This window comes from Gavialis gangeticus, unplaced genomic scaffold (assembly GCF_001723915.1).
Source record: "Gavialis gangeticus isolate Ggan-Ray unplaced genomic scaffold, GavGan_comp1, whole genome shotgun sequence".
NCBI classification, from domain to species: Eukaryota; Metazoa; Chordata; order Crocodylia; family Gavialidae; genus Gavialis; species Gavialis gangeticus.
The window spans coordinates 30,942,621-30,960,743 of record NW_017729024.1 but is presented as its reverse complement, the minus strand read 5'-3'; the positions used below and the strand labels follow the sequence as shown (position 1 = coordinate 30,960,743).

The window sequence follows — 18,123 nt, the reverse complement described above, 5'->3', positions numbered from 1 at the left end:
CAGCATCCCAGCTCTTTAAAAGAAAAAGAAACCCCATACTCGCCAGCTGTTGCAGCAGCCGTTGGGATGTTTGGGGACTCATGGTAGAGACCCCGCACCCCCATGCAGCACAGGGCAGTGGGGGGTAGCAGGGATTGCTCCCCTGCCTGGCAGAAGCCAGCGAGTGCTGGGTTTTTTGTTTTTTTTTTAAAGCACTGGGACACTGGGCCCCGGCAAGGCAGCTGTTGATGGACCTGGAAGAGCAGGCGGGGGATGGGGCCTGTTTGATTCGGAGATTCAGCCTATTCGACGGCAGCCAAATCGATCCGGGACAGTGATTCGAATTACTGGATCGAATCACTGTTTTCCAAATCAGCCAAATCTGAATCCAAAGTGAATACTAGCCATTTTGCACAGGCATCCATCTGGTCTCAAGTCCGGTATAATTTACGTCAGGTTACAAAACCAAAGTAAGTGACCTAGGAGAATGTGTTCATGGCCAAAGAGAAAAATTTGGCCCCTGGTCTTTTATTTCGTTCAGTGAAAGGAAAGTGGGGAGAGAATGGAAGTATAGATATAATTGTTCTCTCTATGTGAGACATTTAAGCCATTGCCTCAAATTCAAAATGATTCATTTGCCTTAAATTCAATGTTCTGATAAATTAGAGGTGCAATAAGAAAAAATAACAAACCTACTATCATCTATGCAAAAGCAATTTTCTTCCCCCTTCCTGCTACCTCAGTCTTTGTGGATATTTCTAAAAGATGTAGATCCAAGTCCTTGCTTATGCAGAATGTAGGAACATATGTTTTTATCCATAAATCAAAGGCTTTAGACTAAATCTATTGTGTGTTAGTATAGAAAGTGGATATTCAACAATCTTGTTCGCTTTCTATCGTAAAACACATAACAAAATAGTGCTTTGAATGAAAGAAAAATCACAGAAATTGCAAGCAGTGCTTTCTTTCCTCTTTCTCTGCCCAAGAGCAAAGTTAAATTAGGGTCTGAACCTGTACGGCTTACAAGTCACCTACCTACTGAGAAAGGAGGACCCTCCTCATGCACATAGGGACATTTGCATGATCAGAGGATGTAGAACAGGTCATTTAGTTCCTTGACAGCTTAATAGCACTTTTCAAGGACCTCAGAGGATATGATATATCAAACCTAGTTGTATTAATTAAACATCTAGGATATTTAATAGATGGTTCATTAATGAGTTCAGCTGTGCCTTGCTCATTCACATGAGTAGCTTAAAAATATCATTTACATTTTTGTCTTCAAAGCGGATTGGAGCTGATAAGGAATCCAATATATGTTTTTGGGTCACACACCCAATGATGGAAAATTATCCTCACTTCTTCCTCAAGGCTACTTGTCAGAGAAACTCCCAGTGTCATATTGCTAAGCATACCTGCTTATATTGACATTCAGCAAACTTGACTTTTCCCTGCCACACAGAGGCCATAGTTCAGAATGGAGAAAGAAATGGAAAGAGAAAGAGCACTGGAGAATTTCTCAATGACAGCTTCTCTTTTCTTGACACTGTACATAAAAAACTGCCTCAGGAGAGGCACTGGGCTACCCAGAATACATAATGCCCACTGCTGCTTTCACACAGGAAGAAAAGCTCCATTTGTTCTGTGCCATCAGAGGAGTAACATGCAGTGAAATGGGAAAGGCAGAGAGGAGAGATGCACACTGCAGGCTCCTACCACTACTCTGGAGTCTTGAAATCATGCATATTCACACAAGCATATGTAAATCTAGTTCAACCCAGCTGTGAGAAGATCCCCTGAAGTAAACTAATAAAGAGCAGCTGGATATATTTAAGCTCATCCCAGGCATAGGAGAAAGGTCCTCAAATGTGCGCAGAGATTCTTTACGTCACTACAGGAAATATATCAGACTTTAAAGAAGGCTTATATTTTAAGATGCAAAGTGGTATAAAATTTATCTCTGCTGAGAACAAGCTACAAAGGAATTAATTTTCCATGGCATTTGGATTTTACACATCTTGCTTTAACTATTGCAAGTTCCCATGTTTTTATTTTTCATCAGGAACACACTGGGTATGCCTTTTCCCTCTTCACACATTCACATCTAAAATTATCCTGGCTCACTGCAAAGGGGGAGAGGTGAGAGTAAGTAAGAGGCAAGAGAGTGAAATCAGTAAAGGTAAAAAGGAACAGCCGCTGGATACCAGTTACCAACAGGAGCATTGGTGTCAGGCAGCTCTAGTGTATGGACCAACCTTGGCTCTGACCTTCAGTGTAACTCAGAGCCAGAACATCTCTCACTTGTAAATAATAGAACCAATGGAATATCAACTTTGAATCTAATATCATCTTTGCATATTAAAAAAATTAGTTCATTTATGATGAAATTGTTTGCAAAACCAATTATTTAAGTACTTGTACAGTACAGTGGTGCAGTCCTTACTTAGGCACACCTCCCCTTAACTTCAGCTGGAGATTTACCTGAACAAGACCAGCTGGATAAGGCCCTTAATTCATAACTACATTACAGCCCTTTTCAGAGAGACCTGAATTTTGAAAAATGCAAATGTTTATCCTTAGTGCAAGATCTTCAGCATTGTGCAGCCCAAAGATTAGCTTTGCTTTAGGATTTATATGGCTACTACACATAACACACAATAAAATGGGACAGCACGCTTGGCAGTGAATTAAGGACTTCAGTGTGAAATTCCTCTTAAATATTTTTTTTACTGGTCTCTCAGTTGAGACCTCTGGGACTCTCACAGTGGAGAGGTTTTTGTAACATATGAGCCTCATCTTTGCTTAGAAAAAATGTGATGCCTGGTATTTCCACTTCTAATTATAAGCAAAAACATGCTTGTGCATCTACTCTTCTTGTAGCACATGATTGCTTGCCTGTTTGTGGTGAATCACACTCTGAAAGTCATTCATCAGAAGGGGTGATGGATAATTTATCTGAATGAGAGGAATTAAATTTAAAAAAGGAATGCAAACACCTGAAAAGACCACTAGCTTGACCTCTTCAAAGTTGTTATTAAAGGCATGTTGTAACTGGATTTTTTTAAGTTTTCAAATATATTTCCCTTCACAGCAGTTCAAAAAGGGACTAGAGAAATTCATGGATGATAGAGCTATTAGTAGTTGAACAGAACAGTTGGAGATGTTTCCTGTGGCATCTTTAAACCACTAATGGTAACTGTCAGAGAGGCTAATTAATAAGGAATAGATCACCCTAGATATATCCAGTTCAATGCTCTCCCTCTAAAAATAGGTGTGTTCAACCTCTGGCCTGCAAAACCATGTCATCCAGCCCATGGGTCTCCCCACAGGTCTGAACATTTGGCACCAAGGGAGCGTGGAACCCAACTGCAGCTCCCCTGCTGTCAGATTTCCAGACCTGGGGGAGCCACACAAAGCAGATGTCATGGCTCTGAGCTAGATTGAGTGCAGTGGGGTGATCAGGGTGGCACAAATGTCACTGGCCCTGTGCTGCCCTGTCACAGTGTGAGGCTGATCAGGGCAGCACAGGGCCGCACAAAGCCAATCAGGGCCAAGTGGGGGAGTGTGGAGTTGAGTGGGGTAGCACAGGGCTGTGAAATAGTACAGTTGTGCAGGGATGAGCTGGGCAGCAGAGGAGACACAATCATGTCATGGAGGGCCTGATCCTGGTGTGTGGACCAGCCCAAATCCAAGCTGTGGGGCCAAAAATTGAGCGCCTCTGCTCTAAAACATCCACTCCTACAACTGTCAGAGACAGGATGTGACCCAATATGGCACTTGTAATGTTTTTGTGTTCCTACTAGTCTCCATGAAGAGAGACTTCTAAAGTGGAGGGCATCAGATGACTGACACTGAGATGAAATTGTGGGTTTCACGAACAAGTGTCCTTCAAGCAGAGTAGTTAGATGAGGCTATAAAAAATACATAGGACAACTTGGTTACTCTCAGAGATGCTATCTGCCCAGATTTGGGTGTCCAGGCTAACTTCAGCTGATTCTTTTTTTTTTTCTTCATATATTTAGAAAAGAGAGGGGGGAAAGCTTGAAAACTCCTGCAGGTGCATTCCAGGTCTCAAATAGTCTTTATTTGTATGTGACTGCATGTAAACATAGTACTAGAGACATGTAAGGGAAACCAATTTGGTAGCTTTTAGAAAAGATATTCTAAAGCCTGTAAATACAGAGATTCAAAACAAGCCTAAACCACCACTGCCAGCACTAATAATAAGCCTAATGTAGGGAGAAATACACAAATGGCAAAGGAAAACCTGATTCCCCCCCCAAAAGTAAAATACAAAAAATATATAAATGAATAAATTGCTGTTCAGATTCACTGTTCCCTATTACGGCTGTGACTGGCTCTCAAATATGTTTTCAGGTGATTCTCAAGATGCTGGAAGGGGAAGTAGTCTGATTTCTGTTCATGTAAAGATGTGAGCTCAAGCAAGCAGTCACATTCCCAGCATGTATAACTCATTGACTACCTCCCTGCTATGATACATTTAGTCATTGAAACTTTATATCTAGTTAGTAGTTTCCTCTTCAGACCTGCCAAAATGTCATTCTTCATTTACCATCTCTATGTTTCATTTTCATATGTGCCATCATTTAGGTTTATTACCAGTACTTTAACATCTGGTCCACATTACATTGAAAAACAAAATGACGACAGCAACCTGCTGAGATAATCACATAGTACTCTTGTTCCATCTTTGGTATGGTCATCCTGATTGTCCATGGTGTCCATAGTGCACCTTTGAGAACTATAAATCATGTCTAGTTTTATATATACTGTAGCTAATAGTGATATTGAAATGAAAATGCTTTTTTAGTCACAGGCAACTAGGTTATCAATATATATGGAATTATAATTACCGAACCAGATTTTGCCTTCTTTGACGCTTTGTCTTCCTCATTGTCTTCCCTTGGCTAGTACATAACTAAATGAAGGAAGAATTTAACCTATTGCACTTCTGACATTTACTTGTAATAAGGTATTTAAACCAGAAAGTAGGCTTGTTGAGTTTTCTTTGCCTACAATAGTTGTGATGATTTTACACTGAAATTTTGACTTGCCTTCACCAGAAAACATACTCCAGAATCTATTTTTAGAGGAATCTTACTCCAGGGCTTTTTTGATGTTTTGCCATTTCTATCTGTGATCACAGAAGAGACAAACAAACTCAGGCTTGTACATAGGAGATTTTTTTTTTCTTTTAGACAGCAAGTGATAAAAACGATACAGAGACTTTTTGTTGGGTCTCTGGGCATTGGGTCTGTTCTCTACAGATGCCTATTAATCACTTCACTATGGAGACAAATACATCCATCATATCATAACAGCACAAAAAGAAGAAAGCCAGTGAGCTGATAGCCAGAAAAAACTGGGAAAATCCTTTTATTTTATAATACTGCTCAGGTCTTCCTTGTTCAAAGTGATGAGATAGTTTTGTTTTTTTAGTACATCACACTTGCGCAATCTGATGAATGCTACTGATTATACCCTTGGGATGTTTTCACTGATTCCAGTGGATCTTGGATTAAGATCCATAAGCACAGGTTTGGGTGGCGGAGGGATGAGAGGAATCACCTTAGAGGTTCCTTTGTAGGATGTAGGAATTGTTAACTGAGCTTCAAAAGACACAGCTTATAGAATACAAATTCACATAATACAACTATCTTTTAATATTGGACATGAGTATAAGTAAGTATTACAGATAAGAATGGGTATATCTATACATGCGCATTTACTGCACAGTAACTGAAATTACTGATCAGTATGGGTCTGCATCTACACATGCTGTACTGTGTAGTAAATAAGGTGACCTACACATCATGTAGGTATCAAATTTATGCCTAATTAGCTACTGCACAGTAACACACGTGTAGGCGCCTTACTGCACAGTAACACTGTGTGTGTGGACTGACTTGGGACTACTTTAGTCCCAAGTCATTCTACACAGTGTTAATGTGCTTTAATGCCTGCATGTGTAGACACCGGCCTGTTTCTGCTTACTGCGCAATAACTTACTATGCAGTAAATTTAGGCCAGCGTAAATGAACTTGTAGACATGCCCAGTTAGTTTTCCATCCTTCTTAGAAATCATGAAGACGTAGGACTGGAATGGACTATAAGAAGTCATACAGTCCTTCCCCTTGCTTTAAGGTGGGCTAAATGTGAGTTTCGTCTATTCTTAAAAGTTCCAGTGAAGAAGATGCCCACACCTCTCTACATAGCTTATTCCATCGTTTAAGTGTTCTTATAGCTAGAAAGTTTTTTGCCTAATATATAATGCAAATCTTTTTGCTGCAGATTAACCTAACTACTTCTTATCCTGTCCACTATGGACATGGAGAACCGCTGGTCATTGTGGGCACTTACACACATGTGAGGAGCCTGCTTTCCAATGTGTCGGAGCAGACTCAATTGAGTCTGCCAGAGCATGTTAATTGACCTGCTCGGGCAGCCCTGTGCAAAACGTGTATCAGCGGCAAAGAGCATCTCCACCCTGAGAAAATGGCAGCAGTGCACTTTAAAATAAAACATGTTTGATGTGCTTTAGATCAAAGTGCCCTGCCACCATTTTCTCAGTGCAGGGGTGCGCTGTGTTACTGATACAGGTGACACGTGGATGCTTTTAATTAGCACAGCTCGCTAATTAAAAGCTCCTGGCACCACATCAGGAACCCATGTAAAAATGTCCTGTCTTTGTAACAACTATTTATACATTAGAAGACTTACCACATCTGCCTTCAATCTTCTCTTTTATAGACTAAACCAGCGGTTTTCAAACTTTTTGGCCACATCCCCCTTTACATGCCAAATATAACTACTCGAACCCTCCCTTCCCCTGCACCACACATCTCTGCACATTCATTCCTTAGGAAGAGTGGCAACACTGACATAACACACAACAATGATATTACTCACTGCTCATTAACCAATCAGAAGCTCCACTGCCATTATTAAAATTTAGGCACATCCCCCTTACCAAAGCACTGTATGCCCCCGTGGTAGGTATATTCCAGTTTGAAAACCACTGGACTAAACAAATCCTATTCCTTCAAGCTTTCTGAATGGTTCAACAAGAATAAGAGGTTTAAAAAACATGCTGTCCTTTGTACTTTTCCTAATTTGTCTACCTTGTTCTTAAAGTGCGGTGCCCAAAACTGGACAAGGTATTCCAGGTTAGGCATTACTAACACCAAATATAGGGGAATAATCTCTTCTTGTGCCTTGCATATAGGACTTCTGTTTATACAGTCCAAAGTTATGCAGTATTTCCTTTCCTTCAAGAGCATCACATCATTTGCTCCTCTTCAATTAATGCTCCATTGCAACCCACAAATCTTTTGTGTAGTACTACTGCCTATGCAATTATTTCCCATTTTGTAATTGTACTTTTCATTTCCTCTTCCATAGTATAGGACTTTGCACTCTTCTTACCAAATTTCTTCTTGGCATTTTGGACAGTTTCTCTAATTTATCAAAGGCATTTTGAATTTTGCCCCTCTCCTCTAAAATACTTACAGCTCCTTCTACCTTGATGTCATCTGCAGATTTTATGTAGATTGTACTCGCTTTTCCTGCATCCACTTTATGAATTAATATATTGAACAGAATCAGGCCCGAGACAGGTCCTACAAGAACCCACTTGCAATGTCTTCCCAATTAGACAGCAAACTATTTCAAACCACTCTGACAATAGCTTTTCAACCAGTTGCTTATGAAAGCTTTGTGGGACAATGAAATGTCAAAAGCCTTACTATAGCCAAGATATATCACTCCTACTGCTTCCCCTTTACCACTAGGCCAGACAGACTGTCAAAGAATAGATTGGTTTGATATAATTTATTCTTGCCTAGTGGCATTGGCTGCTTATGTCTTCATCTTATCCTTTCCATGCTTATAAATTGATTTTTTTTTAGTCATGTGACTGTGTAACTTTCCAAGGCTAGTCTTCAATTTCCCAGGTCATTCCCATGTTCCCCTTTTCAAAGACAGATATTATAGTTGTCCTTATGCACTCTCCTTGAACCCTACCTGCTCTGCCTGAATTCTCAAAGATAATCAGTAACAATTTAGGGATTGCTTTAGTTAGTCTGTTAAGTCTGGCAACTTCAGAGCCTGGTAACTAGCATATATCAAAATTATCTAAATACTTGAAACTCTTCTGTTCTTGTTCTTCTTTCTCTTTATTAAAAATAATTTTGTATCAGATCACACTTAACCTTTTTTGTAAAGACTGAGGCAAAAATGGTATTAAAGACTTCCATTTTTTCTGCATCATCCATTTTTGCTCTCCTTCCTGATTATGTAATGGACCTAACCTCTCTTTTGCCTTACACTTATTTTCAGTACATTTTAGAATCATTTCTTTTGGTCTTTTATGATTCTTGCTAACCTAGTTGTAACTTAACTTTAGCCTTTTCTTCTGTTATCCTGATAGTCTCTGACTGTTCCTTTTTGCTCGTTCCAAATCATGTGTGCTTGTTTCTATTATTCTGATTCTTTTTTGATTTTCAAGTTGAAAGAGGTCTGGATTTAGCCATATTGATCTCTTGCTATCTCCGTATCTTTTCTCCATGTTGGAATAACTTTATATTTTACTTTTAATATGCTCTGTTTCAATAACTGCCAGGTCTCCTGCATACCTTTTTCCCTTAGAATATCTTCCCAAGAGACACCGTACCTCTGAATTCCCTAAGTTTGTTGTAGTCTGCTTTTTTAAGTCCATTGTCTTTATTCTGCCATCCGCACTCCCTTCCTGCCCTTAGAGTCGTGAATTCTATTGTCTTGTAATCACTTCCAACCCAACTGTCTTCCAGATTCAGATTCTCTCGTTCACAATCAAGTCTAAGAGCGCAGCTTCTCTAGTAACTTCCTCCATCCAAGTTAGTATTCAGACTATGCTGGGGACTGCCATATTACTCTTCTGACAGATGATAATAGAAATCCCTCATTATACTATATTCTGTCCTCTGGATACTTCTGTTAGCTGTTCAAAAAAGTGTCTCGTCTGTCTCCTCCTTCTGATCAAATAGTCCATAGTAATCCCCTATTATGGCATTGTCCCTGTTCTTTTTCTGTTTCATCTTTTCTGGAGACATTCAATAAGCCTGCTTCTCCCCTCTTGCCAGACTTAACAGCAAGTTATATATATTCTTGATATGCAAAATGATATCTCCTCTTTTTTTCCTGACTATCCTCCTTGAAAAAACTACCATCTGTTCCACTTTGGAGAATTATCCTAGCACTAGTTTGTGTCAGGTCTGAAATTTAGGAAATTTTTGAGACATTTTTTGTTAAGGACCCCACTGACCACCAACCCTTTGCCATTGTACCATAGTGGGTGCTTACATAAGTTACATTTTTTCGCGCAATCAGGCCCCTGAAAGCACTCTGTAGCCATGCCATGACACATATGAATGGCTACAGAGGGCTTTTAAAATGGCTGATCGCATGAAAAATGAACCCTCCTCAAATGAGGTATTAAATGAAAGCGCTCTGCTTAAGAGTGCCTTAGGGAACTTGTGCTCCCTAGGGTTAATTTTTCGTGCGTGGCGGCCCGTGCTGATGCAGCCTAGCCCAGCCACCAGGGCTGTCAGTGAGAGGAGAGGGGAGAGAGGGAGTACCACCAAGCCACCAGCTAGGGTTTGCTGCCTAGCTCTATCTGGAAGAGGGGGTAATAGAGCCTACGCCCCCAACCTATCCCAGCTGGAGTACTGGGATAGAGCTGGTCTGGGCAAGGGGGCTCTATTCCACCCTCCTCCTCAAGTTCAGGCTGGGCAGAGAGAGGGAAAGGAGCAGCACAATCTGCCAGCTTGCCCAGTCTGAACTGGGGGGGAGGTGGGGTGGAGAGGGGAGGGGAGAAGAGAGGGTGGAATGGAACCCCCTTGCCTCATGGGCCCGCCTGGCCCAGTTCCCCCCAATACCTGCCGGGGGGGGGGCAGCACGGGGGGAGAGGGGGTGTTCCACCCCCCCACTCCCTCCAGCTCTAGCCAGGCAGCAAACATGGCCAGCCCCAGCTGGCAGGTCTGGGGGGGGCAGCTGGGGAAAGGGGCAGTTCAGCAGCCTCCTTGGAGGCTTCTGGAGAACCCCTGCCTGTTGGCCAGGACCAGTGCAGGCAGGATCCAGCCCTCTTGCCCTGATCCAACAGGCAAGCGGGCTCTGTTGGGTCAGGGGGGCTCTAACTCATGGTGGTTTCTATAAAGCACCATGAGTTAGAACATGGCCAAGCTATGCCTGTCAACACCCATTGTGTCAGGTTCTGCTGGGGGCAGGCATGGATCCCAACATTTGATCCCCTCTTCCACATACAAACAGCTACCTTACTTAAGCGTGACAGGACCAAATTATACCACTGCTGGACTTGCAGATCTCATATCTGGATGTTTTAAAACCACTCTGGGATTTCCTCATTATTTATGCACCAGTGGGATAATAAATCCTGAGGCATGTGAGATCCTCTCTGCAGCCACTTGCACCTTTTCCCTGCTCCAAGTGCAACAGTGCACCACTGTAGCCTTCCCTTCTCTACAGGTGTCCCTGTTCATCTCACCTGCAATGTTTTGTTCCTATTCAGTGTGCAGGTCTTCTGAAGGGAAAGAAGGTCCAATTGACAGGGCATGAGATTTTACTGAGCCTCTCAGTATCCTGTTTCCTTTGTTCAGCCTTTCTGATTAGTGTCCATTCAGTCTCATTGTTTACTTCTATTGGACTCATTCCTGCCTGGTAGTCCTACAGTTTTTTCCCCTGGCCCAGTCCCCTCCTTTCCATACTTCTTAATCCTTGTGGATGGGGCCAGCTGGCCATTCTTGCTGTGTATTAGTAGGGAACTACTGAAATCATAGCAGAAGTGCATGGCATCACAGCTTCTTTAATCTTGCAGTTTTCCCCACATGCCCCCTTGCCAATTGGCAGAGGGGCTCCACTGCTCGCTCCTGATCAGCAAGGAGGCAAAAACCATGGTTTTTGGCACCATTTTTGCCTCCTGGCTGGTCAGCAACAAAGAACAGGGCCACCAGGGCCCCTCAGCCAACCAGCAACTGGGGAAGGGGGCACATGGGGGAAACTGCAAGATTAAAGGAGCTGCTGTGCAGCCCATTTCCACCATGATTTCAGTAGGTCTCTACTATTAGGCTTCACTCCATTTTCCCCCAAGGCTTACCCACAGTCACTTCCCCTCAGTCTGTCTTCCTCCAGCAGAAGCTCTGTCCTTCTCCCTGGTCCAAGTTATTCTGCCTCTTGCTGCTAGGACCTTTCCTTATATTTCTCAAATGGGGGTGGCCTCCAGCCTTTCTTCTGAAAGGCTTTACCCACCCCCCTCCTGTAATGAGGATTAAAGGGGCCCATTCCACTTTCCCATTAGATAAGTAATTTTAAGAGAGAGAGATTATCTTGCACATGCTTTGCAATTTAACAGTCTTATAAACTACTGGACGTAAACCCTGAGGGAAGACAGAATCACTTTTTAAAATGGTGAGATTAGCAGTCCCAGAAAAAATGGATCCTTGATACAGCTACTCTGGGGTAATGAAATAAGCTGCACTGAATAGGGAGAAGTGGAGAAGAACAGAATAAGTTATTTACTTATCTCCAGGAACCAGAACAATCAGCACAAGGGGCAACGTATCAGATGACTAGTTGATAGCCAAGGGAAGTGGTGCTGGCTCCTACCCTGGGGGTCTTTAAGAGGAGGCTTGATGCCTACCTAGCTGGGATCATTTGAGCCCAGTTTTTCTCCTGCCCTGGCAGGGGGTCAGACTTGAAGATCTATAAGGTCCCTTCCAACCCTACTTCTATGATTCTATGATTCTATGATAGTGTATTAAATATGAAGCTGCAAAGATTTTTGAGAGTAGAGTGATGTTTAGGGAGAAAGACAGCTGGTCCTAGCTGAGGATTTCAAGAGGATTGATAAGTATCAGTATATTGACATTAGTTACACAGAGGATCTGGTCCACAGAGGTGCAACTCCCCACAAGTTCAGTCCTCTGAAGATTTTGAGATTTTCCACCACTGTCTGTACAAGTTCTTCTCCTCAAATTCATTTGCACACATTTAATCAATATCACATTTAAAATAATGTTTCTAAGGAGTGTTCTGTTATGATTTGTGAAGATTTACCTTCACATATTTTATGCAAATAAAAGGAAAATGTTCATACGACAATCTTTCAAATTTACCTAAAGATATGATTGAGTTATAAAAAATCCTTCTAATACACTAAAATGACATAAAATGAAATAAACAGTGCAAATTTCTTATCTGAAACATGGAAGTACAACCAAGGAATTACAAGATAGGTAATTTAAAATTGCAAAGACATGTTTGTATAAGTATATCTTATTATTTTACTATGTATTATAAAATCATCATAGTAAAATCTATGTCTATAACTGATTATAATCTGGTTTCAACCCCCCTACCCGCAATAATTAATTAAGTCATCCAACATGCTGTGTGTTACTATGATTTCATGCAGTACATATACTCAAGATGGGCTTCTGAATAATGATAGGCTTATTACGATTTACCTGCTGTTTCTTTAAAGATAAAGATTTGATTATTTAAATACATTGTATACTCCAGATTTTATTTGACTTTCAAAAGTCTAGGTTCTACATATCTACCCCTTGTTTTGAGTAATCAGTGTTCATGAAATGTTTCTCAGAAGACTGGCCACTGCTGTCCTGCATATAACCATAGCACAAATAAAGCATGGGCAGCAGCAAGACAAGATTCCTCAGGCTGTCCCATCAGTGTACTTTCAGGGCAACTGTAGCTTAATACAAAGAGGTAGGCTAGATCACAGGCCAATTCACTATTGAGACTGCCACTAATGATGCTAATACTTTGCTAATGATTTGAGATTATCCACTCCTTTCACGTAACAAGACACAGATCATTCAGATCATAGTAAGTATTTTTTATTTATCCTATTTTACCCATGCTCTGAAATTCATTTAATCTGGGCCAAATCCTGTCTAGTTCTAATCATATGATTAAAGTTGAAGTTGTTGGGAATACTCAGGTAATTAAAGCCAGTTGGATTAGACGTAGGATGAAAATCAGTCTATTCCATTAACATGACATTATGTCCAAAGCTCTTCTTTGCTTATCTTACTTTATCTAAGAGTATGTTTGCAGATCCAGCCTAACGCATTTGTGACCATCCTTACAGGACCTCCAGCCCAAACTTTCAAAGAACTCTACAAATACAAATTAACTTTGGCTCAAAGCACCCTTATGGCATAGCTAAGTATCATCCTCACATACCAGTTGAGTCAGCTGAGGTCCAGAGATGTTAAGGCAATTGCCTAGAGTCATATATGAGCGAGCCCAAGTCCTAGGCTTTAACCGTTAGACCATGCTTCTTGTTAATACTCTGTATGGGTTTGTCTTTTGACTGAAATTTGACTGAATAACTCTGAATTTTCTTGTTATTAACTTATGCTCCACGAGAGCACCATATTCTACTGCATTTACTCCTAATGGAGTAGTGTAGCCAGACCTGCTCCTTCATAAACCTCCTAAAGCTTCTTGAAAGATTGTGAAAATCATTTAATTTGGAGATTGCTTCTACTTATCTTGTTTACCTCCTGGGGTTAATTTTTCTTTCCTTATTCTTTTATAACTAAGGACACTTACATGAATGCAGGAGCTTTGTTTTTAAAGGATCATCTGCTCCTGCTATTTATTCCCCACATGAAATCATAATCCTCTATTTCTCACAGCACAATAATTTCCATGGCAACCAACTGTGATGTCACAAACAAGGGATTATAATTTCAAGAGCTGTTTAGCTTTTTAAAAATAAAAGCCTTGTATGTAAATATCCCTTGTCCACTTACACACTATACTTGAAACAAGAACAGAAACCATACATTATAGAAGTAAAATTGTATATCAATAAGATGCTTATCAAAACTCCATGACAAAACAGCAGTTTTTTAATGTTATTTAACATAGTTGGCTAGTTTTTATTCGTTTAGGGGGAAGGGGCTGGCATGGTGAGTTTTGTTTTGTGGGTTTTTTGGTTCTAATTATGGGCCACTGATATCTGCCTGCCAAACACATAAAAGACATTATTCCAGAAACTGCTGATTTTGATTTAAGACGTGAAGAATGTAAATCTTCACAAAGTCTCATGAGGCCCTTTGAGGTACATTTTCTCTGTTACTATCTCTTCCTTAATAAGAACACATTTTATATTTTTCCAGCATGTGGTGCTTTTAATGCATTTCCATTCTTTCCAAAGAAGTGTATAGGGTATTAGAGATTGGGTTTTTTACTGCTTTATCTGGCACTTATAAACCAACAGTTGTGACAACACCTCACTTGATATTTTTGAAAAAAGGATTTGTGCTTGTATTTTATTAAAAGCCTGCTGGCTTGGTGCATGATTAAGTAAAAGTAGCAACTTCCTTTAGAAATGCAATATCTTGGTTAATGTTCTGTAAGATTATTGACTAGTGCTTTCACATTATTTTTATTAAGCTGAGATTAGCTCTGCTGAAGAAGCCTACTGTGACAACAAGCCATAGGGGCCTGACGACATCTCCAAGCACAGTGCGGTGTCATAAAATGGTGCCCTCACTGTGTGAACTTGCTGCTGAAGCAGCAAAAGCTTCAGCATTGAGATCAGCATATTTACCTGTCCAGAACAAGAGAATTTTTTTTAAAATTAAATTAGCAATGGCACTTGAAATCTGGAGCTTTCTATTGATTTGAGAGTTGGCCTCTGTACCCAAAAGTTACTTGAACACTCTGTGACATTGTGTTCAAGTCCAGACATGAGAAAGAGACCACCAGTAAAAAGCAAGGAAGGAAGCTTGAAAGCATGTGGGATTCATTTCAGTCACTTGCATAAAGCTTCTGTTTCTTCAATGTAAAGCTTTTCCAATGTCAAAAATGTATGGTAATAAAGCATGTGATAACATCAGCCTGTCGAGAGACAGGATGGAGGGAGACGTGCATGAGTGGTATGTCTCAGAATTAGACACCATCCAGAAGAAGAATAGGGGGTGGAGCCCCAGCCTTACTAAAGTTAATGTGAGCCTTTAAAATGACAAAAAAAGGGACCAGGTTTCCATCTCCTGGAATTTTGGGGCTGTTCTGAAATCTGGTCTCTAAGACAGATCCTGACTGCCAATGTTTTTATAAAGAATGATCCCCAGCTCCCCCCCAGTAGACATCTCCCTCTCTCCCCCTCCCCCAAACTTTCTATCAATCAAACTTGGGTCTGAATTCTACAGCTTGAGCCCATCTCTGCTCAAAACAACATCCAGCTGGCAGGTATAGTATGGTTCTGTATTTAGGGTAGTCAATGAAAAAGCACCTCACAGTTCACAGATAAAATCCCGAGTTAACATTTCTGAATGGACTAGGTCGAATAAGAAGGTTTTGTTACTTGTCCACTTACCTCCTTGTGATATTTGTTTCAGGAGTGATTCGTGAGAGTTATCTCAAAGGTCATGATCAGCTGGTGCCCGTCACCCTCCTGGCCATTGCAGTCATTCTTGCTTTTGTCATGGGGGCCGTCTTCTCAGGAATCATAGTTTACTGCATCTGTGACCATCGCCGCAGAGACGTGGCTGTTGTGCAGAGGAAGGAGAAGGAGCTGACGCACTCCCGCCGTGGCTCCATGAGCAGTGTTACCAAGTTGAGTGGCCTCTTTGGAGACACTCAGTCTAAGGAGCCAAAGCCAGAAGCTATCCTCACACCTCTGATGCACAACGGCAAACTGGCTACCCCCGGCAGCACAGCCAAAATGTTAATCAAAGCTGACCAGCACCACCTGGACTTGGCTGCTCTGCCAACCCCTGAATCCACCCCAACCTTGCAACAGAAGAGAAAGCCCAGTCGTGGAAGCAGGGAATGGGAAAGAAACCAGAATCTCATCAATGCCTGCACAAAAGATATCCCCCCAATGGCCTCGCCTGTGATCCCAACTGACCTGCCTCTGAGGGCTTCTCCCAGCCACATCCCAAGTGTTGTGGTCCTGCCAATCTCTCAGCAAGGGTATCAGCATGAGTATGTGGATCAGCCAAAAATGAGCGACGTAGCACAGATGGCTGTGGAGGACCAGAATGCCACCCTTGAGTACAAAACCATAAAGGAGCATCTCAGCAGCAAAAGCCCCAACCATGGGGTCAACCTGGTGGAAAATCTTGATAGCATGCCACCAAAAGTACCCCAGAGGGAAGCCTCCCTTGGGCCTCCTAGCTCCTCTCTTTCTCAGAGTGGCCTGAGCAAGCGCTTGGAGATGCATTCCTCCGCATATAATGTGGACTACAAGAGGAACTACCCTACGAACTCACTCACGAGAAATCACCAGACATCGACTCTCAAAAGAAACAATACTAACTCCTCTAATTCCTCCCACCTCTCCCGAAATCAGAGCTTTGGCAGGGGAGACAACCCTCCTCCTGCCCCGCAGAGAGTGGACTCTATACAGGTCCACGCTGCTCAGGCACAGGCTGTGACTGTATCTAGGCAGCCTAGTCTCACCGCATATAACTCGCTGACAAGGTCGGGGTTGAAACGTACACCTTCACTAAAACCAGATGTACCCCCCAAACCTTCTTTTGCCCCACTTTCATCGTCCATGAAGCCCAATGATGCATGTACATAATCAGAGTGGGGTGGGGGAAAACAGCAATTAAGCAGAGTTTGCCCTTTAAAGCCAGTGTTCTGCAACGGCATCGTTAGTTCTCATTGACAAGAAGGCTGTTATTAAGCTGAGGATGCATTGATTCTGCTCTCTGGGAAAAGTGGAATATTTTTTAAACCGAGCCATATGATCCATGGTTAAAGGTTTGCAACTGCAGGACTCACCCCCACAACCCAACAGTTCTTTACTCAAAAGACTAACTTAACATCACAAAAACATTGAGCCAAAAGCACACAGGTGAATGATGACTGTGACATTTCACCCCCAACTGCACAGTGCATTCCTGAACTGGGAAAGAGTGCTCTGAAAAGCAAAACAAGTAAAAGAATTTTAAAAAACACAAAAAAATTTAAAAATAAAGAATTCATTGATAAAGCTAACTCTGACTTAACAATGGCAGAAGTTTACTATGTGCAGGTACTGTGAAATGCCCATCAGTGTTACAGCCATTTGGTTATAGCAGTTAAATGCCAGGTTGGGCAAAACTGTGTCATAGATTTCTGCTACTCTTCTCTTTTACTGAATAACATGTGACTGTTAACGAAATAACTCCTATTATTTATTGTTCATCTTTTGTTTTTCCTAAGGAAATGACTTCTGCATATCATCCTATGAGCAGCTCTTCAGAACAGTACATTGAAAGTTATACCTATTTAACGCAAAACCCATTAACTGGAGTAATTAAAACTCTTTTATTTTTCCAATAAATTCACTGAGTTAAATAAGTTGGAGCTGGAATTCTGAACTTTGTGTTTGGACTGTCTGATCTGTAGCTGAAAAGGGGAATATTTATTTAAATCTGTCAGTTAATTCACTGGCTGGGCCTCTGATCTATTACAGGCAACAAACAAACAAAAAATCCCCCAAGTCCATAACTTCTAATGCAACTAAAAAAGAAACTCTTAAGCCGCACATTTGTGCACCATTGTTATCAACATGGCTTTGTCAGTAGTTTATACTTTCTGTGAAGGCACCAGCTTGTGATGTGCCATCTCATTTCACCTTGCATGTGAGACGGCAAACAAAATACACAAATGGTGTGAACTAGTTAATAAGCCGGCTGTTACCATGCATAAATTATGGTCTTATCACACGGGTTTTTCGTGGGAATACATCTGTGAATAGCCTGTTTTCTTCCACATGTAAATTTGTGCCTTACACCCTCAGTTGTGTATATTTGTGAGCTGTAGTATGTAAAACCTCTTTACCCCCATTTGAATAACACAAATATTTATTTATCTTCCCTCCTCCAAGCCCCCTGGAGAATTGGAGTAAAGAAGTTCAAAGAAGAATGTAGTGGTTATTGTAATGACATCATATCCCTCAAGAAACTAGGGAAGTACTATATCCTCCAATTCAGTTTGACTTTCTAATTGTGCCAATTCTTCCCTCAAACCACCCCCAGGCTATGTTGACAGCATAGGCACTATATTGTGGGTGGCAAATTCCCCTCTCCCCCCCCCCCC

The 18,123-nt window shown here is 41.4% G+C and overlaps 1 protein-coding gene across 4 annotated transcripts in view; it reads left to right on the top strand.

The window, feature by feature from the left end:
• The window catches only part of SEMA6A (semaphorin 6A), a 106,758-nt gene extending 89,376 nt beyond the window's left edge, over positions 1–17,382 (top strand). For all 4 annotated transcript variants that reach the window (XM_019516998.1, XM_019517000.1, XM_019516999.1 and 1 more), the window contains one exon: positions 15,429–17,382. In XM_019516998.1, coding sequence (XP_019372543.1) covers positions 15,429–16,618 — 1,190 coding nt within the window. In that variant the 3' untranslated portion in view covers positions 16,619–17,382. The remainder of the gene's footprint in view (positions 1–15,428) is intronic.
• The last annotated feature ends 741 nt before the right edge of the window (positions 17,383–18,123 follow it).